This window comes from Epinephelus lanceolatus, chromosome 15, assembly GCF_041903045.1.
Source record: "Epinephelus lanceolatus isolate andai-2023 chromosome 15, ASM4190304v1, whole genome shotgun sequence".
In the NCBI taxonomy this organism is placed as follows: domain Eukaryota; kingdom Metazoa; phylum Chordata; class Actinopteri; order Perciformes; family Serranidae; genus Epinephelus; species Epinephelus lanceolatus.
In genome coordinates this window covers 38,044,906-38,069,000 of record NC_135748.1, presented here as the reverse complement: position 1 = coordinate 38,069,000, position 24,095 = coordinate 38,044,906, and the positions used below count along the sequence as shown (strand labels likewise).

The 24,095-nt window shown below is 43.7% G+C and overlaps 1 protein-coding gene across 2 annotated transcripts in view; it reads left to right on the top strand.

Moving 5' to 3' along the window:
• Positions 1 to 21,631, top strand: part of brf1a (BRF1 general transcription factor IIIB subunit a) — a 164,533-nt gene extending 142,902 nt beyond the window's left edge. Inside the window, exons 17-19 of one of the 2 annotated variants that reach the window (XM_033642682.2) lie at positions 5,723 to 5,774; positions 14,931 to 15,090; positions 20,099 to 21,631. In XM_033642682.2, the coding sequence (XP_033498573.1) occupies positions 5,723 to 5,774; positions 14,931 to 15,090; positions 20,099 to 20,133 (247 nt within the window). In that variant the 3' untranslated portion in view covers positions 20,134 to 21,631. The remainder of the gene's footprint in view (positions 1 to 5,722; positions 5,775 to 14,930; positions 15,091 to 20,098) is intronic. The other variant, XM_033642683.2, reaches the window with a different exon arrangement.
• The last annotated feature ends 2,464 nt before the right edge of the window (positions 21,632 to 24,095 follow it).

The following is a 24,095-nucleotide window of genomic DNA, read 5'->3' as shown; positions in this document are numbered from 1 at the left end:
TGATTGAGGCTATGAGCGTGTCAGGAAAGTGTTTACTGAGGTAGTAAATCAAGTGAGAAGTGGGACCATTGTCTCATTGACAATCGGAAAGGAAAAGGAAAGATATCAACCTCACGGTGGCGCCAAGGGAAAAGTCAGAGGATCACCAAAGTTTATAGACGTCATCCTCTATAAAGCATAAACATTTATACCAAAATGTAAGGCCGTCCATTCAACATTTGTATGTGAGGTCCTTGCGCCCTGTATGGGACCGGCCACAGGTTCCATATTGGCCCACACACCCCACATGGCTGTGTTTACCCAAGTGGGCCCCAGATAAGATGCCCACTTTGGACCCATACCCACTTTGTAACTTACGTAGCCTCAGCATGACCCATGTTGGGTCCACCTGGGCGAACCCATCCATGTGGGCAATGGCCATGGGGCCAATATAACCTGTGGATGATCCAATATAGGGACCATATTTCAGCACATTTACCCCCCACATTGGCCCCACATATAAATGTTGGCTGGGATATTCTAGTCTGGACCAACATAGCCATCCACAGAGCCACACTGCCTCTGACTCACTCTTTCAACCCTCATTGTTCTCCATAATGATCATTGGAGGCTCACTGAATGTCCACCCTGACCTCTGACCTCTCCTCATTATTGACCGTTGGTGATGCTGATGATTCTTCTGTTGGAGTTAATGAAGCAGCTCCATCTAAGGCTGAACCCCCCATTTAACAACGATTCATCAGAAACCTCTTTACAACATCTGCTGACGTGCCACTTTCCACTGTGAAACAACTCGCCGTGCATTCTGAACGTCAAGCATGTTTAGTACCATCAGTTAGAGTATTGTGACTTCTTGAGTTGGACCTATCTGGAACTAAAACGAGGGAGGAATGAAACTTAAAAATTAGACCTCTAAGATAGTAAAAAAATATCCAGCATAAGTTCCCTGCTGAGTCTTCAGATGTTGTGTTTTGTCCAACCAGCTGACAGAAATGCAAAAATATTCAGTTACAATGATGTAAAACCAAAGAACGAACCAACACTTTTATTATGATTTTACTTGATAAATGACTATTATAACGTATCTCTATTTTCTGTGGATTGACGGATCAAATTGACGTAAATTATTTTCAGCTCAATACATAAATGTTGCTGAATTCGTTTTGTGACAACAGCACCTGGGACCATCTGGGTCCTTCCTGTTTAGAGCAGTTTATCTGACAGCGAATGAAGGTGAATCATTGTTTTGTATTGATTATTGATACGTTATTGGAGTCACACGCAGGACGACGGCCTCGTAATGAGATTTCCTTCCTTCTATCACCTCCCTCATTTCCCACTCTTATCCACACTTTCCTTTTATCTCTTTTCCTTCTTTTAACCTCCCATCACGGCTCCTTCCCTGCTGCCTTGTACCCTCAAACCCTCCGTTTCTCGTCTCTTGGTGCCATATTTCCCTCTTGGTGCCCCAAGTCCTTCTCATTATTTGCTCACTTTATCCCCGTGCCTTCTTTTTCTTCCTCACCCTTTCCCCACCTCTCTGCCTGTTTGCTTACCTCCCTCTCTGTGCCCTCCATCCTCTCTCCCCTCCTTCCCCCCGCTGTCCGGGTCAGCGCCCAGGGGAGTGAGTAGAGTCTAGCACATGTACGAGGCCCTGAATAGTTCTCTCAGCGGGGAGCGATTCGCCGGCCTGCCTGGGATTTTTTTCTAATGAGCTTTGAGAAAGGAGGGGGGGTAGTGTTGGGGGCAAAGATGCCACATTCTCTGTTACCCATCCTCCCTCCTTTTTCCCCCCTTCCCCTGGTTAAAGCAGATTAATTAAAAGCTCACTCGCGTTCTCTCTCTTATCAGTGAGAGTTGAGCACTTACTGTAAGCCTCCAGGGAGGGCTCAGCACCGGGCCGGGTGGGCAGGGAAAAGGGGGCGGGGGAGCCTCCGGGAACGATGCTAATTCCAGCCAGTGGGACGGTGGGGACGGCTGCTTAGGAATTACTGCCGGTGGTACGTTCATCGCTGATTATCTCTGCGACTGTCTAGGAAGAGATTGTGCTCACAGACAGTCAGTCGGCCTGTCAGTCAGTTTTTACCCTCGCCCTCGTCAGTTGGTAATTTGAGCTGGTTGCCTGAAGCCAGCAGAGACTCAAAGAGCAGCCGTGGTAATCGAAATGAAATCCTCAACCTTTATAGTGTCAACAGTAAATCCTGTAATAAAGAGTGTAATGAATATAGATATATAAATATATTGTAATGCAGGTTGCAAGGAGCCCTCGCACATTGTTAATAATATCCAGCTGTGCTCTCTGTGCAGATGGCAAGAGTCAGCAATAATTATTGTGTGCACTGACTATTAATATTACAATGATTATTAATAATTCTGTTTTTCACTTTTTCATCTCCGAAGCCTGCTGTGATCCCCACGATTCTTTTGTCTTTGCCAGCGCCTGTCCTTTTTTAAGATAAGGGACTGTGTGGAGGTTTTATTTTCTCTTTGCTCAACATTTTTTTATGAATTGTCGTACATTTTTTGCACAGATATCGCTCATGCCCAGCTGATGAATCCCCATAACTCTGGCGTTCCTCTGACTTTTTATCTTTGCCACCAGGAGGTCAAAATGTCTCTTTGTCCAATCAGAGAACATTTACTTTAAAGAACTGCTAGAGTGACTCATAGACACAACAGTGCCTCCAATAAAGTAGGCGGTGGTAGTTTAGTACCATCCCCCTGTGGCAGGTGTGAACACAGCAATCACACTCAGGTGTGCACCAAAACAACCGGACCAAGACCTTATAGTCCACGATGAGCAGCGCTAAAATCAACCTGCGTAGTTGTCCCTCCATTGTGACATTAGAAAGTGTCACATTTATCTTGCAAGTGTACTCTTCTTCAACGTTTGCTTTACTTCCTGGATTTTTCCCACATGGAAATTCTGACCAATCAAGAGCAGCTTTCTCACACAAGGCATTTGATCTGGTCCGCTTGTAAATGCTGCCGTGAGAACACGAACCAACTCTAGGCAATTATGCAGCTTTGGAACAACATTAGTCCCTGATTCAGACCAAAGGAGACGACTCTAGGTCTGAGAGCACCCTAAGTTATGAGGAGAGTCTGATCCAGGTCTAGCATATAAAAAGAACAACATCTCCCTTATGTCTGATCATCTCTATTCAGCCCCTAAACTTTATAAATAGTCCAACATGTATCCCTGTTTTACACAAATTGACCAATAGAAAAAATACATGACCTTACTGAGGGGACAATATGTAGGTATCTGCGAATATGTCGGCCAATCAGTGACAATAAATTGCCACACATAGTTTGTCCACCAAGTCTAACAGTGTTGATAATATCATTAACATTACTGACCTAAAAACATCCAGTATGATTTAGGCCGTTCTTTTCAGAGTCTGCTTGCACTTTCCGTGACATGAAAAATTCATGTCATTCCATTCATTATTACAGGATTTTATTGTTGACACAATAGAGGCGCAGGATTTCATTAAGATTACGAGTCTCTGTATTTCAGTGTCACGTCTTGTACTGTGTGGCTGGCTTCAGGCTACAAACTCAAAAACAAGGAAATGGAAATGAAGGACAAGAAAGTGGTGAGAGTGAGGAACGAAGCTGAGCACAAACAGCCACAGTGTCCTCAGTGTCGACCTGAACAATGAAGAGTAATATGAACTGTGTGGAATGAATATCATTACTCTGAGAGGTTCATAAAATCTACACATTTTAATTCTGTTGTGGACTCACTGACATTTCAGACAGTGCTTCAGTGTGAAAAATGGTCTTCGTTTTCCACAGCCACATGACTCCAAGGTCATGTAGCTGAGCTGGGATTCAAAATAGTGATATGGGATTTCCTGTGTTTGAGTATGCAGTGTTTCTATCAGTGCTTATGCTCACTATCCAAAACCGTCCTCTGGTCAGTGTTTCCCCTACATTTGTACAGGCCTGGTGGACTGCCAGGCCAACGAGAACCCTACCAGGTGGACAAATTTGAAAATGCCAAAAATGACACCAAATATCCATCTAGTGTGTCCCTTATAATTAGTTTGCAGCTGCGCATCGCAGTGACTCCATGAAGGAGACAAGTGTCTGAGGTTAGTTCACATGTCTGTAATAACAGCAGGACAGTCGAGTGTGTGTTATCTAAACTGTTAGTCAGTTGAACAGGTGACATGAAGATATGTTGTAATTACTAGTTGCAAACAGGCTCTGTAGTGTGAAGGATTCAGTGTTTTTGTAGGGACTGTTTTAGGTCCGACGTCTCAATGACATCATGTTATTACCTGGAGGTGCAGCTGCCTCTCCCCCACAGGGCTCTAGGCTACATAGGAGCATTAAAATGTGTTTGTCTTGTTGTGTTATTGGGAGCCAGAATAGAAGGAGTCATGGCTCAAAACCAGCTGCCACTGCCCGTCAACAGAAACAAAAACAACTATGGTTAAATGTGATCAGACCAAAGGACTGGACGGAGGCCATCATCAAAAATGCTCACATGTGCAGCGCACACTTCATATCAGGTTAGGGATGAATGTTGTAGCGATGAATAACGTTATGTGTATTAAGGGTTATCATGTCCACCTCATCAGAAACTGGGGAGGGATTAAGAGGAAGATTGGATTTCTTCATAACGCTAACTTTTTAGCACATTAGCTAACATTAACTTCCATAGCAAAACAAACTGGAGGAAAGCGAGTGTGTGTGTGTGTTTGCATGTTTGCTCATGCAGGCGTGTGCACAAGTGTGTGTGTATCTAAATGTGTGTGCAAACATATGCATCTATTTCTGAGTGTCTCTCTGCCATGACTTTGTCTTGTCTGGATGGAAGATTCCATCTGTGTAGTTTGACGTCATTGTTTGTAATGTGCAACTGTCAGAAAAACATGCCGGCACTGATAAAGGGAAACCATAAGAAAGGCATACGATCCTGTTAAATGGAATAATTTGAGCTGGTTCTCATCTGAAACCGGTTCTCCTTCCTCATCCCTTTGTGTTTGTGTTTTTAGCTGAGCTAGACCAGAGAATATTCACTTCACACACGTTGGTGATGCTGTTTTGCTCTCACTGACGTCTGTGATTAGCGTTTTATGAGAAGTGAGCGCTGTGCCTGACTCCGTCTGTTGCTTGTTGGCAACCAATCATATGATAACTTAGAGGGCAGTTTGGCCTTGTGTGCTCTGATTAACCCCGCCCCTCCCCAGAATTGGTGATATCATGTACAATATGCCATATTTGGATAAGGATCTGCTCCTTGATGTAGCGATCTGAGTGTGTATGGATGTGGTGTGCAATGGATACCTGATGAATATTTGGAAAAATACTGAAAGAAACTTTTAGTGTTGAATTTGAGAATGGAAGTTGATGGTAGAACTGAATGAATCCACCATGTGAAGTGCAGATCGTTATGGTAGCAGCTTGTTATCATGCTGCAGATGCTGTGTCATGTTCATTCTGCCTCTGGGCTCTTTCACTTGAGGATCCTGCAGGTTGCATTTGCATTTTTTTGGTCTCATACCTGCTGTTTGTGTGTGTATCACCTGAGTGTCCTGACCTCCAGTTACAAGACACCAAGTGTTTTCCCAAGATGCACAGTAGCAAATTAGGACTGTTGGTTTTTACGCCCACATGAAAAGTGAGTTGACGGTAACACTGAAATATGTGGAGAAAATTTTACATTTGGGACCGTGCTGATGGTGTTTTGTCGTTTGTGTTGCAGGTTGCAGCCGTTCATCACCGGACAGCCCAGCAAGAAGCTCGCCGTGGAGCAGGTGAGCCGCCGTCCATCTTCACCACATCTGCTCTTCGTCTCTGTCACTCATTCACCCTCCGCTTCATCTTCCCGCTCACGCTTTAGACCCCTACTGCTCTTAACAGACACAACCACACACACACACACACACACACACACACACACACACACACACACGCACGCAAATGTGCGGGAATACTCAGTCACCCAGTCAATCACTTGGACAGATAACCTCCCCCTTCGCTTTTTCCACTCTAAAACACTCACTCAGATATTCACTCACTGTGTTATCTCCTCTGCCTCACTCTTCTTCGCATACACACACACACGCACACGCACACACACACACTACCACTACTAGCCATAGTCTCGAGGAAGCTCATCAACTCATTATTGGTAAGTGTAGAGAGTGTCGAGAGAGGGGATGACTTGCAGCAAAGGGCCGCAGGCTGGAATCAAACCTGTGGCTACTGCGGCAAGACATTGCCTTTGTATACTGGACACCTGCTCTACCCACTGAGCCACCAGGCGGCCCTAAATAAACCATTTTAATTGGTTATTGCACCCATCTATTTCCTGCTCCTAATTGATTCATTATATACCTAAGAATTATTGTTACACGCTGCTGGGAAGTACTGATAATAAAGTCATCTAAATGTCAATATATTCATGTTCTTAGAGGGATAGTTCAGCTCTGGTGAAGTGGGGTTATTTATAGTCTGTGTATTACATCCAATAGATGTCAGTAGGTGGTTTGGAGAAGCAGGGAGGAGTCTGACATGGAAGCTAAACAATGTACTGCTGAGGACGGGGGCAGCAGCCAAACCTATTTAAGCCACTTAAAATAATCAATATTAGTTTAAGTGTATGCTATATTTAGAATATTTTCATTGATTTACCTTGCCATCAGACAGGAAACTGAAGCTGTTTTATCACTCGCTTGAAAGCCAGACTCCATTAAGAAAAAGAGTGATTTAACATCTCTGAACACAGGAGCTGCTGGTCGTCAGCTGCCTCTATCAGTTAGTTAGTCTGTGTTATTATGTGATTTTGGCATTCAAATGGGTTAGTTCAGATTCGCCAAAATCACATAGCAACACCAACAAAGTAACTGATCGAAGCAGCAGTCAAGATTTTCTCAGTGTAGCGTACACTTAAACTGATATCGATTGTTTTAGGTGGCTAAAATACATTTTGCAGCTGCCCCCGTCCACAGCAGTTCATTATTTAGCTTCCATGTTGTTACTCCTGCCTGCTACTCCAAATTGGAGGCGTGCTGACTGCATCTACTGTAGGTAATACACTGATCATGGATAAGTGCCCCAAACAACCCCACTTCAAAAAACCCAACTCGTCCCATTACCAAAAAATTGTGGGCCCTACTGTCCGTACTGGTTTCCATCATTTTTTGACCAGAATAACAGTGGAAAAATATATTAAATTGGATCTTTCGTGCTGTGAAAAACATCTAGAGCTCTGTGACACAGAGGAATAATATTTATCGGACTTTGGATAAACACAATACCTGTGACAAAATTGTAAATACATTAATCGTTATGGTATTTGCTGACTATCAGAGTGTAACCAGACTGCTAACTATTTTAAAAGTGATCCAAAACCAGAGGCTTCCTGTCTCCACATAATGAAGCTGTGACTGTAACAGACCTGGAGGCAGACTGTAATTCCCCGTCAGTCTCTCCCGGTCGGCCATTAAAAGCTAATTGCTGATTGCTCAGATCTCCTGCAGAGCGGACGGGGGATAGATAAATCTCCACTCAGGCCGTGTGAGAGGTGAACCTCACTTCGTCTTTGTTTGCCCTTCCATTATTACTCCTCCTCCTCCACTCTCATTCTCCCTCCAGGGCGCTCTCTGCTCCTAAAAACTCTGACAGGGTCTTAAAATAAATACGGCCTTAAACTTGGACATAAAAATGTCTTAAACAGCACTTTTAGAGGTCTTTTTTTACCACCCTGTAGTGATGGGCTTCTGTTGGCCCGCCGTCAGCTTTTAGATGAATTCAGAAAGAAGACAATATGTTCCCTATCTGCTTTACTAAACCCGGTGTCTTTGAACAGGATGTCCTCATTCTGCTCATTTATAGCTTCACAGCTTTCAGCAGCCATCTTCAGGCAGATACACGACACTTTTTCTCCAACTTTATTTCTTAATTTGATTTTAAATTGGACCCAAATTCAATCACAGGTAGCTTTACATCTTCAAAGTCTTAAATTTGGCTCTCTGGACTTCATATACACTCTGTGCTGCTCTTTTTTTATACCCCCATATCTCCTTTTACACATTCCTAACTTCTTACTTCCCTGTCAGCTTCACACTACTGCTGATCTGTCTCATTTCTAATGGTTCACTTCTCTCTTTTCTCCTTTTCTGCCATGTTCGTCTTCCTCACTCCATAAAGAGGCAAACTGGTAGGAGTTATTTCAGGAGTCCAGCGTTTGGGAAGTTAAAAGTCAGTTAAGTTATTGACAGTTGGAGTATTTTCCGGGCCCTGTTTCAATGAGCTGTAGCGCAGGGTTGAAAGTGCAGGGCGCAAGTGCTTTTTGGACGTGTCCAGTTTCACTTTTGCTTGTTAAACGGCGCATAATCTGGGCACAAAGTAAGACACAGGGGGCAAAGGGGTTGTATCGATTCCCTTAATTTGGGCATAACATTAATTTAACCAACCAGAGTGTCATCTCCCATTCCCTTCAAAAGCCAGGTGAGCCGTCACCTGGTGCGCTGATATTTACATGGCGGACTCAGCAAATTGGAGTGTTATTTTGTCGAGGAAATGGATCTGCTCAAGGTGAAGTGAAAGCATGCAAGCAGACCATCTACAGGAGCAACAGGGATCCACCAAAGCTCCCTGAGGTGTAGCAGGCATAGGACGAGGTCGTGGTGAGCATGTCTTCATCTTCTGACGTCACCAGAACAGCTGCACTTTGCCGAAAGCAGAATAATGATGTCAGGAAACGGGGCAAACCGCTCTGCACTGCTCTCATGTACCCATTTTTGACAGGCTTGGTTTGGTTTGGGCCGTCAGCCCAACACAGCAGGGATTTTCATTTCCATTAGAACAGGGCTACCTGCTTGAAGGTGTGTGATGATGGCTGGTCTGGAGAGATGACGTTTAAAAGCAGTCTTTTAAAGGCAACAACAGCATGGCTTTACTCAAAGAGTGACAATGGAAAAAGGGTAATAAGCTGACACCACTGATATTAGATTACGTTAGCTCTGTCAGCACTGTTAGCACCATTAGCTGCTAGCTGCCAGCTCAGCCACCTCCATGTTGAGAGCTGTGTGTAAACAATGGCGCCTCAGAATCGGAATTGTAGATAAGCTCTAAATTTCGCATACAGCTCCTTTAAAAAGCTAAAGCATCATTACAGTGTTACTGAGCTGGGTTGAATGTGAGGTGTCGCCGCAGGGATGGTCTTTACTTTCACCTCCAACACAGATTATTCTGTAGTGCCATTAAATTATCCCAGAGACTCAAGTGTGTCTAAATTGGGAACACTGAGGATCACTAAAAGAAGACTTAACAGAGGGTAAAAAGTATTTTCAGGACAGGTGACTCCTTCTCCTCCTTACTCCTCAGCCACCTCCTCCTGTTGTTCTGCTTTTTAAATCTCCCTCTTCTTTCATCGTTCCTCATCATTTAACTTTATGCTTCATTCCCTCGTGTTCTCGCCTCTTCTCGTTAATGCTTCGCTCTGCTGCTGTCCTCTCTTTCCCCTTTTTCTCCCTTTTATATTTCCTCTCTTCCTCTCCACATTCCTTCCCATCCCTTCATCTGTCCCCTCCTCCTCCTCCTCCTCCTCCTCCTCCTCTCCCAGTCTTTGTCTCCCCCTCCATCATGTGTTGTTGGCAGCTCTGAATGGAGGAGCTTGGGGAGCTCGGGCTCTGTCAACCAGGAAGAAAACATTGCCACGAGGGGCCGGGTCAACAAGGCTTGTTACTTAGCAACCCCCTCACCTCCCCTGGGAACTGGAAGCAAACGGCCGTTGCCATTGGCTGAGGCTGCTCCTCTCTAGCTCGCGGCTCCTGTTATGTAACGCTGCAGCGACAGGGCCAGATTGAAAAGAGATGTTTGTGCTTTGGGTGTCGCTTGCCGAGCTCGTTCTGTTGGTCGCTTAACAACTAACTGATTTCCTTCCCCCTCTTCAGTGACCCGGCAATTAGTCTGTACATTTTTCAGACAAGCCAAGGGAGGAAACGATCACTTTACAAGACAGAGGAGGAGTAACAAGTTGATTTCTGCCAATTGAAAGTGGCCCAGCTGTTCTCTGCTGCCCTCTCCCTTCTTCTTCTGCTCGCTTGGACCACATTTAGACTGAAGCTCTGGCGGAGGGAGCCGACAGCACAGTGTGAGACGTGGGGATTTTCAGAGAGGCTTAGAAATCTGAAAGGGGTGATGAGGTCACGGGAGAGGGGCTTTGAACTGCAGACAGTCGCTCTGGCGTTGCAGCTCTAGTCTGCTTATGCAAGCAATAGTCTTGGCAATTGATGGCTGAGTCTATTTGAAGTTGGGTTCTCAGAGAAGCTGTCAGGCCTGGCCGGCGGTAAACCACATGATGTGCAGTGTTTTCAGCTCGTCCTGCAGAAACGCAGTGACCTCCTCGTTCACCTCGATGAAGCTGAGAGGCAGAGGGCTGATGGAGCTCTGATTGTTCAGTTCTCTTTGTCTGGAAGCAGGCAAGATGTGAATAGACAAAGGTAGAATTATTTTGTTCACATCAGATTGAGAACAAAGCAGAATTAGATTTAATGAAGTTATCAGAGACTTAAAAGTCTAGCTTCATACACAGGAAGGCATTTTGTGCAGAATCAAGGCAAATTTGATGTATAGCATGTTTTAACAACAAGGCAGTTCAAAGTGCTTTACATAAAACATAAAGTTATTAAGACACAGTATAAAGAGAACATAGCTCAACATAAAAAGGATACCGTTGAATAAAACAGATGAAACAGAGTCAGAACTACGGTGCAGCTACAGTATGTAAATGCTCATAAATTTAGCTTTAAGGAGCTGTACGCAACATTTAGAGTGCGTCTTTTGTCCTTCTTACACAAAGATCCCGCAATGCTGCCACAATAAAGACCCTTTATCACACTGGCTTTGCTTTTGTTTACACAGAACCAAACAACGGCAGAATAATGCCACCCCAGTGCTTTATCTTTTCTGAGTTAGCTGCTAACTGCTGCTAGCTCTTTTAAATCTCCTGGCGATGGGTCACACATATAACACGTTACCAAAACGTCACACCCGCCCCATCCTGTTGGCTCACAGTTTTTACACAGACATCGATTAGCGGCGCTGTTACTCCACTGCTGGTTTAAAGGCAGAACAACTCTTTCTTATTCCGTGTTTGTACCTTTAAAGTAGAGCAGCTAGGTGGAATATCCGCTGCGAGGTTGTACAGGCAGTATTTGTTTTTTTATTTCCACTCTGTTCTGCATGGTAGAAATTGTTTTAACGCTGATTAATCCATCGAGGCCATTAGTGACACTAATCACGGCCAGAACCCATCAGCTGCTAAACAAAACATGCTGCTTGTGATTTTGTATCTAAAAAGGTCAACATTTTGTACAACAGGGACATGATTAACTCGACTTTTAGTTTTCTGAGTTAAACTTTCTGGTTGTCATTTTATTTAAAACACTGAGAGAAATGTCTGAATATAATCCAAACTGCGGTTAGCTCTCACTTCATTTAGTTCTGCCAGTTGTTCCATGCATGAGTAAGTGCTTGCGATCAGATGTCAACATCCTCACACCCATAAAACCCTCTGAGCGGTTGTTTCCTGTCGTTGGTTCAAGTTGCCTTCTCACTCCTAACGAGCTGTTCTCTCGTTAAAGCGCCGACACTCAGACAGCCGACAGTGTAAATACTCCAGAGTTTGATTCTTGCTCTAACGTGCAACAAGATGTTTGTAGTGCAACATTATCTCTGTGTAAATACGCACAGTGATGTCGTAGCAGCACAAAAACATCTTGCTCGTCCTTCTGCACAGCTTTATCTCCTCTCACACACACCCTCCATCCCGACCCATTTAACAGCTCTCACCTCCTAATTAGTCTGGAGCACTGTGTTTATGCTGTTGTGTTTTCTTCTTAATTATTTTTTTTAATGTTCTTGCATTGTTGCCTGTGTTCAGCGGCAGTTAATGAGGCGTCCAGCTCCTGTGATGAGGAGCCTCGTACAGCCCATTGAGGTTCGAGTCAGCGGGGATACACTCAGGGGAAAGGGAAGGACAAAAGAGAAGGAGAAAGGAGAGGAAAGCGCCGTGTGTTTATGGCAGATATTTTAGCTTATGATATTTTTATTTTTTCATTGTGTAATCGTCGGGTAAATTCGAAATCTAAAGGATATAAAAAGCAGAAGCGGTGCAGGAAAGCGGGAAGGAACGAGGGAGAGTCGGAGCCAAAACGAGAATCAGTGTGCACCGGCACAAAGGAAGGAGTGAAGGATGAAGTGAGGAAGGATGTGGGGGTAGAATAAAAGAGAGGCAAAGTAGAGGAAACATGAAATAAAAGCAAGGTGGGAGGAAAGGAAGGAGGCAAATCTGGGGGAGAGATGGCAGAAAGGAAAGGCCCCAGCAGGGACTCTAACAGGCTGTTGCTGAGGAGAACAGAAATATCTCTCCATCACGCTGTGGACCCTCCACCTGCTTCTCCTCTGGCTTTATAATTAGCCCTGCCTGAAAGGAAAGTGATAACATGCAGGTTCCCTTTTAGTGGCTATGGAAAAACTGAAGACGATGGGTTTCCTCTGCACAAGTGTCAATTTGTTTTATTCCAAAGCTGAAAAATCTGCAGCACTTAGATGAAAAATAAAGTAAAAGTCTTCTTTTAGAAATATTTTATTAGTTTCTCTGGCTTAAGGCAGGTAGAAATGAAATCCTCCTCCATGCACGCCCATCCTCCCCGGTGTAATAGTCTGTTTGCCTTTTGATATCTGTACAGTTCATCACTAGGCAAGATAAATAAAGCTCAGATTGAAGTTGAGAGGTGGTTCTTCACAACGAGATCGGATGCACCAGAGTGTTTTCCGAGGGGAAATTTTCTTTGTCCGACAGCAGCGCAGTTTTAGAAACAGATCCTATTGAATCAGCCGTCGTCAAGTACAAGTGTGAATTGATTTGGTGCCTCTGCAGCGGAGCCACACTGATGTGTTATGTGGTGTTTTTCCTGATTTATGTAACCAAACCTCGAGCAGAGATGCAGCCAACAGTTGAACCTGATGATTTGTATGGACATGAAAAGCTCCCAGTTAAATAATCCATACTGCTGTGTTAGAATATCTAATTTTTGGTGAAAAGAATTTAAGGCTGCAGCTTGTATACGTTAAAACTACCATTTTTACAACTACTCTAGTTATCAGTCATCATTAAAAAGCAAAAGCAGCATGTGTATACATTCAGTAGGCTGTATCTTCAGTAGCTAGCTAGCTAACCCTACATTTTTCAGGGTTTGATTTTGGTTTTGGAACAGGGAAGAAACGTATATCTTTTTCCAACCTCTCCAGGTAACGAGTATCATTAATACACAACGTGCCCCAGGCACAACATTTAGCTCCAAATCCACAAAACCAGCCTGGAAATGAAGGAAATCTGAAACAATGGCGCACAGCTGTGTTGTTGTCGGATCCTGGTCTGAGTCGACCTGATGCTACATTATGATTGGCCTGTCTGTGTCTGGGGGGCAGGACTTAGCAAAGGGTCAATTACTTTGGTGACTACAGTGTTACCATGACCCATAAAGCTGATAACCAGAGCTATTAAAACAGTCAACTACAAGTCTCAATGAGCATTTTGATCAGAAACATTCGATCACTTTGCATAAAATTGGGTTGCCTGCAGCGCTGAAGCTAAAGATAACACTTTGTAGAGCTGATAAAAAACATTCACCACCCCCGCATGCAGAATCATTGCTATTCCCTAAAGAAATCTAATCAAGTAAATGTTCTTGTTGGCCTAATATTCAGATTATTGAACACCACTTTACTCTGCATTGTTGGGATCACTGATTTGTAATTGGAGCAGCCCAGATTTGTCAGCTAAACATTAATTCTGAAAACTCCAGAATAATATTAGGTTTCAAAATTTGTTATGCTCTTCATTCCAAATGTCTATGCTACCTGAGTTAGGTAACTAAAAAACAACATCAGACAATTTTAGCCTCTCTTTAGATGGCAGGAGTGAAAATAAGTCGTCCCTAACTGAGGTGTTTCTTGCATTTTCAGATTAGTTTTCAGTTTAGTTCATTCGTTGGAGCCGCCGTCCCTTCTGTGGGAGAATGTACTAAAATATGTAATGGAACATTCATCCTCGCAGTTTAACTCTGACATTTATTTTATCATTTTTTCCACCGCTGGAAAACGGTCCCCTCTCTGTCCTCTCCAACCTCTACCTACTTTTTATTACAGCAGTTATTTATTTTCTCTCACGGCTGCCGACGTGCTGTGAACGTTTCCCCCTGTTTCATGCAGCTTGCTGTCTGATCAAAACCAGCTCCATTTGTGTCTCCCAGCATGCAACTGGAAAAACTCTCCCAGTTACAGACTCACTTGAATCACCTGCAGTTGCCCGGAGGGGAAAGTCGTCATATTCACGCGTGAACATTTGACAGCTCAATAAGACAATGTGAACGTGGTGATATGCAAAGAAAAAGGGCTCTAATTACATTTTTGCCCCCACGCTCACCGTCACCCCTTCATTTTTAATTTCACAGTCTTTTTATGAACTCTGAAGGGTGTTTTCCCCCCGAGGCTCTGGTTCCTTTCTGACCCTTCTGTGTGATACAAGTACACTGTTGACTATGCAGATTTAAAACAGCAGAATACAAATGAGATAAAAACGTCATGTAAGATAATAAAGGTTGTGGTCACGCTCTGATGCTGTATTTAGCCATATATGAGGAATGCTGCGGCAGATGAAATATCTGCTCACTACACTGTGTGCCCTCCACCTGCCCTAAAGCTCACACCACACACCACACACCACCACTACCATACTACTGTTTATTATTTTTATCATTTCAAAGGAAGTGGGGCATATGAGATCAGATCTAGCTTAGATTTCCCCGGGGAAACTCGTGTGTCACGCAGAGGAAAATATTAAAAATACTCAACAGCACACGTCTGCTCACCACCAACAATATTTCCTGTTTGCCCAGATTGCCAACTCCAACCCCCTGCCGCTGCCCGTGGGAGCCCCCGCCAGCGGAGTGGTGGTAGAGAGTGGGCCGGTCGTCTACGATGATGCTGCTGCTGAAGAGGAGGACGAGGAGGAAGAGGAGGCTTGTGTCAGTGCCTTGGAGCTGCTGGGCAGCAACGGTCAGTTTATACACACACAGTGATTTGTTTAACCTGCAGGATCAGAGTGTGTGTCGGTGCTGCCGACAGTTTGGTTTGTCAGACTTATATCCTTAACTTGTCATATAATAAAAGTTCATTTTGGTCTGTAGGTAATTACACAAACAAAGAAACAAAAAATATTTACAGTAGTACAGTAGAAAAGAGGACGACAGAAACGCAACATATTTTGGTTGGTTGCAAGACGAGCCTGACACAAGGTCGTTATACCTGGCAGCACAATCAGTGTCTAGCAGCTACCTTGGAGACCAGACGGACATCCAGCAAGGTCCTACCTCCTCCATCATTCCATCCCACAATTACAAGAGGGTTTGTCTGAGAAGGTGCGAAGAAATCCATGGACGGCAAAATCAGACACCAGCCATCGGGGAGGGGCAGGAGACTGGAGGTTACTGTCAGATCTGAATCAGCGTCTGTGCTTCCCGTCTGACATCGCCTCTACTAGCCTCAGACCAGACCTTGTGCTTTGGTTCTTCACTGTGTCTCGTCTACATCATTGTGGAGGAGGCCTACGAGCGCAAGTGCCCTAAGTACGGCGAGCTGGCAACCGACGCTAAGCAACGCAGCTTGAAAGCGAAGGTTTGCCCAGTTGCAGGTGGCTGCAGAGGCCTCGTTGGCAAGTCAACTACCAAGCTGCTTAAAGAAATGGGAATTCGAGGCCAAGCCCAACGTCAGGGTATCAAAGCCCTCTTTGCTTTGATGCAGCCGAACAGGCAAACTGGTGGCTATGGCTAGGAGAGACGCCACTTGGGCCCTGATATACCACTAACAACAGCAGGGTTCGAGGAAGTAAAAGCAGAGGGGGGCACACCTGGGACGCTAGGTGTTGCCGATGAGAACAACTGTGTTGTGGACCTATCATCGAAAACACCAGTGAAGGAGGGTCCACACCTGATGGCCCCAGTGAAGCTATTACCCCTTGCTAAACCCCTGAATCCCTGAACTTTACTTCCAATCACGATCACAAGTATATGCAACAACAATAGACCAGTGAAACTCCACCTCGATTAAAGTTAGGTAAGATATCTCCACTTAGTTTTCCTTTCTCCTCCCTCATCAAAATGAGGGCGTCGGGGGAGGTAGAGTGTACGGTTGGTCCGGCGAGGGTGAGTTCAGTCCGCGCAGATGTCTCTGCTTGGCTCTATGTACAGTACTATGCACTGAGCTGTATTCAATATAAAGTGTATTTGCATGCATATCAAAAATACAGTGATGTATCCACACTGCAGTGGGCCCACATCTTATCAAGGCATATTTTCAATGATTCAGTTTGAAAGAAAGAACAGGTTGAAATAATCTCCACTGCCACATTTGTTTTATGTGACAGTGGAGATTATTTCAACCTGTTTCCACAACAAATCAACTTCACTCATGAATTTTCTACAAATCAGTGTCAGTCAGGCTGCAAATGGTGACTGTTTTCATTTTAATGTGGGCTTTTAGGAACATTTGAATAATTATTTCACTGCTGGAGAGATTGTCTCCTTTATAACACGTGGACTTTCCACGTCCAGATTCGACATACAAGGTACCCTGGGTGTGTTTGTTGTTGACGTTCTGGGACACTGTGTCAAGCTCTGCCTGTTACATGCATTGTCTTCTTTCAAAAATACACTTAACACACCGTTTACACAGGAAATTTGGACCCATCCACCCCTCCCGCCCACACCAGTTGTACTTTTGCCGCATTAACTTTTGTCCATGTCCTGCTGTGTTTCCCTCTGACGCTGCCGGGCGCAATTAAACTGTAACAGCAGCCAGTCACGTATCATGCCGACGTTAAAGGATACCTTTATTCATTAGTTTCTGACGGCGAAAGTCACTGCCCAGGCGCCGGATTTTGACTTCAGAGTGAGACTGTGCTCCACTTGTAGGTAACACAAGCTTGGCCATTTATCCACAGGAAACAACACAGCGGCTGGTTGGTAACCAATAATTTCAAATTATAGTCAAAGAGTGCACTAAAATATGTTTCTGAGAACATTTAAGGTGAGAAATAAGCAATGCAGCAACAGAATCTTGATTCATATTTAATCAGCACTGTCTAGTTGTACAGTTTGATTCGAGTTTGAGTTTGAGAGAGCAAGAGAGAGGAGCGGCTCCATCTTGATTTGCCTTTGTAGTTTTTGTGTCTGTGGTGTCGGGCATACGAAAATGCTGAAGTACAATCTGTAGTTCAACCAACTGCCCTGGAGCCAGTAAAAATCCACTGGATGACGCTGAACTAAATAAAGAGTAATTAATCTAGTTTTAAATTTTTCCTTCAAATATTCAGTAAAAACTAAAATGATCTCTCATTTCTTTAGTTTGTGAACAACAACAGTAACTCAGAGTGGGATTCAGATTCTGTTACAGTATTAATAGTTCAACTAAATAAAATCTACCACAAATTACACATTTAAACAGCTCCCAAATACAAAAAATAGAGAGGAGAGGGAGAGACGCTGTGCTGCTGCCAGAGGAGCCGCTGAATGAGTTCCCTCTGAGCGGTAAGTCACTAAAAGAGTCTGAGAAGTCCGGGGCTGTTCATGAAACATTCAGGACGCCACAGTTTATTCCACACTACTGAAGCTGCTCCTCTTTGTGGAGCCAAAAATTAAATGAGTGTAGACGCACGTGGCTTTAAACTACCCATAAATAGGTAAAATTTCCAATATAAAAGTAAATCATAAAAAATGTATGCTTTATATTTGCTATAGAAGCTACAAATTGTCATATTGGAGGAGCAGACACCTACGAATATTTGACAGGTTGGTTGGACTGGACTCCTGCATACCAGTCATATGACAGACATATGAAACATAACTTGATAAAAAATTGGAAATTTGTGTTGCATTTCCTGAGAAAATCTCACCACACTGAAATATTCTTAGTTCAAAGAAAGCGAGTCTTTTGTCTTGACTTTCATATGATTTGAACATTTTTGAATCTAGGTAACAGCAGCAGACTGCTTTGTCACTTCTCAGTTGGACACCAAGCGTCTGGACTGTGAAATAGTTTGACTGACTTCTTTAATGAATCTGCCTCTGTGGGTCACGGCTCTGTTTGGGCTCAGACTCCTGGTATGTTTTAATGAGCCGTCGGTAAGATTAAATTTCTTCACTTTACGTCTCTGGCTGTTAAAATTTAAGGTCCCTGACTCTGCCGCAATAAAAAAAGTCCTGAGCTACTTAATTGATTCCTGTAGGGAAACTCTTTGTTTGTACTTTTGCCCCTTCCACAGTGAGGTCAAAGGTCAGGGTCAGCCTCAGAGCTGCACCTCTGGAGCTGGTGGAGACTCAAGGACAGTGGAGGAGGACGAACGCCTGCCGACACTGGAGATTAAACCTGAGTCAGTCAGTCAGTCAGTTGATGGACGGTCTCACTGCTCCTCATGCAGAGAGCCAAGTGGAACTTTTCATTTTGCTAGTCTGACCTGTTGTTGCTCTTCATGAAGTCACACAACACAGAGCATCTCTGTGGACTCCAGTGTTTTTAAAATGTGTGGAGGCTGAGCATGTTTACTTTCCTCCAGCGACACCTTGTTTCAAGTACATGCAGTTCCACTCACAGCGACACACGGGAGGCATCCATTAAAATCAAAGTTTTTGGCTCTTGAAGGGAGAGTTTGGATTTTTTTCAGTGGGGTTGTTTGAGGTACATATCCATAGTCAGTGTGTCAGTCTTTATGCTCCCAGTTTGAAAAGCAGGCAGGAATACTGACGTGGGAGCTAAACAAGTTCTGCTATGGACGGGGGCAGCAGCCGAATGTATTTTAGCCATCTAAAAAAATCAATATCACTTTAGTGTACGCTATATTTAGAAGATTTTCAACACTTCATATGGTTTCAGACAGCCTTTTCCAATGGGGAAATGAAGCCGTTCTATCGCTCTTCTCAAAGCCACCAGACATCCATCCATCCAGACATCCCTCTCCCCAGCAACACTTTCCACTTCCTCCTGGGGGACCCCAAGGTGTTCCCAGGCACGCAGATATATAATCTTTCCAGCGTGTTCTGGGTCTACCCCGGGGCCTCCTACCAGTGGGACGTGCCCAGAACACCTCTAACAGGAGGTGCCCAGGAGGATCCTGATAAAATGTCCAAACCATCTCAACTGACCCCTTGGGAGAGAGTTACTGCCTCGAGTGAGGGGAGCGTGAGATGGATCTGCAGTTTGGTGCGGCTTCTGTAGTGATGCAGGAACATCGTGGTGAAGAGGGAGCTGAGCCAGAAGGCAAAGCTTTCAATTTACTGGTCCATCTACGTCCCAACTCTCAGGTATGGTCATGAGCTCTGGGTAGTGACCGAAAGAATGAGATCGAGGATACAAGCGGCAGAAATGAGTTGCCTCTGTGGGGTGTTTGGGCTCAGCCTGAGAGATAAGGTGAGGAGCTCGGACATCGGGAGGGAGCTCGGAGTAGAGCTGCTGCTCCTTCGCGTCGAAAGGAAAGCTGCAAGGAGATAATGCTGACATTGTACACTTCTAAAAATCACAAGTACATTACATTTGGACATTTTATACACATTATATCAGCGTTTCTAAAGTGACGTAGTACAGGAGCTGACGTTGTCATTGTGAGGTGGAGCGGATGGTGGATGACGTGACACCTATGTGAGATGCCTGCCAAGCAGGAGACTGTTAGGCTGCAGTTTGCTTGAGACTAACAAATTAATTGGCTATACTAATTCATTTAAGTTTTCTTTTCTTTTCTTCAAGACTCTTTATGTAGGTGTTATGATTTATAATTAGTTTGTTTGCCAAACTGTGAACACCTTTTTTTCTATTTCCTGACAGAGTAGCAGTGTATAATTCAAATTTGAATAAATATTTTGCTTAAAAAGAAAAAAAAAATCCAAATGAACCCTGTAAAGCATCTCTTGCAGTACATCTACAGCAGAAAAATGCAGAACACATAGTTATGCAGTGGTAATATCAATCATAGTAAAACATGTCTCTGATCTGTCCCTCTGTGTCTCTCACCCTGCAGATTATGGCAGTGATTACGGCGATTACGACGACTGATCCAAGCTGTGCTCTTCCCTGGGCTATCAAACCCAACTAGTACGGACAATTTTGAACCCTTAAGTGTATCAAATGTTTACTACCTGGGACACAAAATGGCTGCAACTACAGACAGGAGCTGCGAAGCCAAGAGGAAGGAGGAATTCCCATCAGGAACAAACGGGTCGTGTGTACAAGGAAATAAAAGCTGGAAAAGTCACACTCCGTGTCCCATTTGGCATCCCAACTGGAGTGAACTGGGAGGACGTGCTGCTTGGATGCTGACAGAGAGGGTGAAGTGGAAATGAGGGATACAGGTGTAGTCATCAGTGTGGGTCACAGGCCCTCTGAAGTGGTGATACTGTTTGTTGATTTGCAGGACAGAAGACACGTAGGTTAAAACTGGGGTTAACTTTGAGACAGCTAGGTTCCATATATCTGGCGTTTCAACAGCATTTTAATGACAGTGAAATATAGTCATTTAAATGCTGCTGAATCAGTAGTTACAGTTATGTAGATGTCGTAGAAAACATAGTGTAACTAAATCTAGCCTGGTGTTAAGCTAGGTGTCTTTTGTCCTGCACAGTACCAAATCAGTGTTTACTGTGAAGCACTCATCAGGATGATTTTTAACATTTTAACAACCGTGTCGCCTCTGGATCAAAACTCCTTCACTGTGATTTAGTCGAGGTGTAATGTAGCAAAAAGAAAAGCCGAACAAAATGCAAAACGTATTATGCTTGAACTTCCACTTTGCATTCGAGTGTGTGACAGTATGTGACTCTCTCAAGTACTTCTTACAACTAATTCTGTCTTAAAACTCGTATCCTATCCTGTGTCTCATGTACTTAAAAACAAGCAGTTAACAATCAGGTAGTGTGAGATCGACCATTGTTATTTGGTTGATCAATATCTATTAATGCCTTAGGTGATTGGTGGACAGACACATGCTGTCTGCTCTGCCTGAATCAATGTATTACAATGATGTTGCCTTTGAACGATTGGAGCAATCCCAGGTTATTTGCCAATGTTTGCTGAGATAAGAATGTTACTTTGTAAAGGAATTAGATGGTTTGATTTGTTTTTAGGTCGCTTTGAATTTGGTTTGGGCATTTCTTAATTGTGTCTTGATGAAATTGATTCCCATGATTAATTTATGAGATTGTGTCCTTTGTTTTATGTTAAATATTCTTCACGACGGTCCTGTCGTGGGCCACAGAGGCGTTTAAAGCCGGGGTGTAAATACATTCTCAGCAATATTATATTTTCCAAATGAGTGAGGGATCAGAGAATAGATCTATTTTGTATTTAAGCTTTTATGATTTTTGTGTTTGAGAAATGATACTTGGGAGGTGGAGTGCATTGTGGCCTTTTCACTGTGTCCACACAACAGTATTTAATGAGGCGTCTTGGTTTACCTGGACTGCCTCTGTGTTGCTGCTACAAGTCACGATGTTACATCTGCGTATTGTTGTGTGCATTTGCCGCTACAGTAAAGATTTCACTAAATATGAAAAAAGTTTGTTTTCTTTATGTGTGTGTTCCTTTGTGTGTCTTCTTAAGTGCAGTACTTGAGAAAATGTATGTAGTTACTTAGTTTCCGTCACTGCTGCAAAGTAATCGTAGTTTTCAGGGTAAAAACTACAATGTTAGACTTTTTTAGTGGAGTAGAATTACAGAGTAGCAGATTATCGAAATACTCAAGTTTATTTAGATCCCCATTAGCTGCTGTAACAACAGCAGTAGTTACTCCTCTTGGGGATCACACATTGTATATATATGGAAGCCCATTTCTGCCAGTGTGTGGGGAAAAACTGTCAAATTCACACTGTCACATTCAGATGGTAGGGTCAGAATTTGGTGTAAACATGAAAGCATGGATCCATCCTGCCTTGTATCAACAGTTCAGGCTGGTGGTGGTGGTGTAATGGTGTGGGGGAGATTTTCTTAGTACCAGCTGAGCATGGTTTAAACACCACAGCCTACCTGAGTATTGTTGCTGAGCGTGTCCATCCCTTTATGACCACAGTGTACCCATCTTCTGATGGCTACTTCCAGCAGGATAACGCACCATGTCACAAAGCTCACATCATCTCAAACATGACAATGAGTTCACTGTACTCCAATGGCCTCCACAGTCACCAGATCTCAGTCCAATAGAGCACCTTTGGGATGTGGTGGAACGGGAGATTCTCATCATGGATGTGCAGCCGACAAATCTGCAGCAACTGTGTGATGTCATCATTCAATTCAATTCAATTTTATTTATAAAGCCCAATATCACAAATCACAATTTGCCTCACAGGGCTTTACAGCATACGACATCCCTCTGTCCTTAAGACCCTCACAGCGGATAAGGAAAAACTCCCCAAAAAAAAACCCTTTAACGGGGAAAAAAAAAAACGGTAGAAACCTCAGGAAGAGCAACTGAGGAGGGATCCCTCTTCCAGGACGGACAGACGTGCAATAGATGTCGTACAGAACAGATCAGCATAATAAATTAACAGTAATCCATATGACACAATGAGACAGAGAGAGAGAGAGAGAGAGAGAGAGAGAGAGAGAGATGCAGGTAATGACAGTAGCTTACAACAACATTAATGAAAGTAATAATATTATAGTTATAGTTCTGGCTACTGTGGTACAATATGTTGAAAGTATGTATTAGTATCAGACAGTATACTTGTGTGACAATAATCATATGTGTATAATAACAGTAGAAGTATGACTAATGACTAATGATGGCAGCAGCAGCAGGAGGCATCTGGCAGGACCACGGCAGCAGCACAACCACACACGTCACACTGTCCAGGCACCGCTGTGATATGAGTTATTCTGAGAGACAGTGGAGCACAAAGGCTCCGGAGAAGAAGCCGAGTTAGTGACATCCAGAATGGCCGAGTTAGCAAGATGCAGTAATAGGATGAGAGTGAGAGAGAGAGAGAGAGAGAGAGAGAGGGAGAGAGAGGGAGCCCGGTGTATTATAGGGGGTCCTCCGGCAGACTAGGCCTAAGTCAGCCTAACTAGGGGCTGGTACAGGGCAAGCCTGAGCCAGCCCTAACTATAAGCTTTATCAAAGAGGAAAGTCTTAAGTCTAGTCTTAAATGTGGAGACGGTGTCTGCCTCCCGGACCGTAACAGGAAGATGATTCCACAGGAGAGGAGCCTGATAGCTGAAGGCTCTGGCTCCTGATCTGCTTTTGGAGACTTTAGGGACCACGAGTAACCCTGCGTTCTCAGAGCGCAGTGTTCTGGTGGGATAATCATGTCAATATGGACCAAAATCTCTGAGGAATGTTTCCAGCACCTTGTTGAATCTATGACACCAAGAATATTAGCCTCTGAAATGTAGTAGAGTAGAAGTATGAAGTGGCAGACAATGAAGTGCACTTGAATAAATCTAACTTACAAATACACTGGTTACATTTCCCCACTGTAAGATGATACTTGTTGTTATTGTTGTAATTATAAATGTTTCAATTTGTTTGTTTTGTTTGTTTATTTGTTTTTGTTATTGTTTTGTTCGTTTCCTGTTTGCTTGTTGCATTTGGGGATCCACATAAATAGATAAATACATTTTAGATTAGTGGTGAATACCCCCAATCAGTTACCTTTCATGCTTAAGAAAATCAAAAGCCCTGATTGGTTGATTGATCGAAAAGGGGCGTTAGCTTCAACTAAAAACAGGTGTCTAATTGGTTAATTGGCAGATAGATCCCAGACAGTGTTTAGAGTTAGCTAGCAGTTAGCTCGAGGTGACGTTTTTGGCCACTGAGCTGGACCACAACAAGAAAACACTGTGACACAAGAGGATATTTTCATAAAATGGAGTAACGGAATAATGTAATACCGTTGGAATTAAAGTAACGATACCTTTTCAACAAATGAAAGCGTCGAGTTAACGAGCTACGGCTAACTTTAGCTTTGTTAGCTTAGCGTTAGCTTCGTTAGCCCAACGGTTATTTAGCTAACGTTATCAGTATC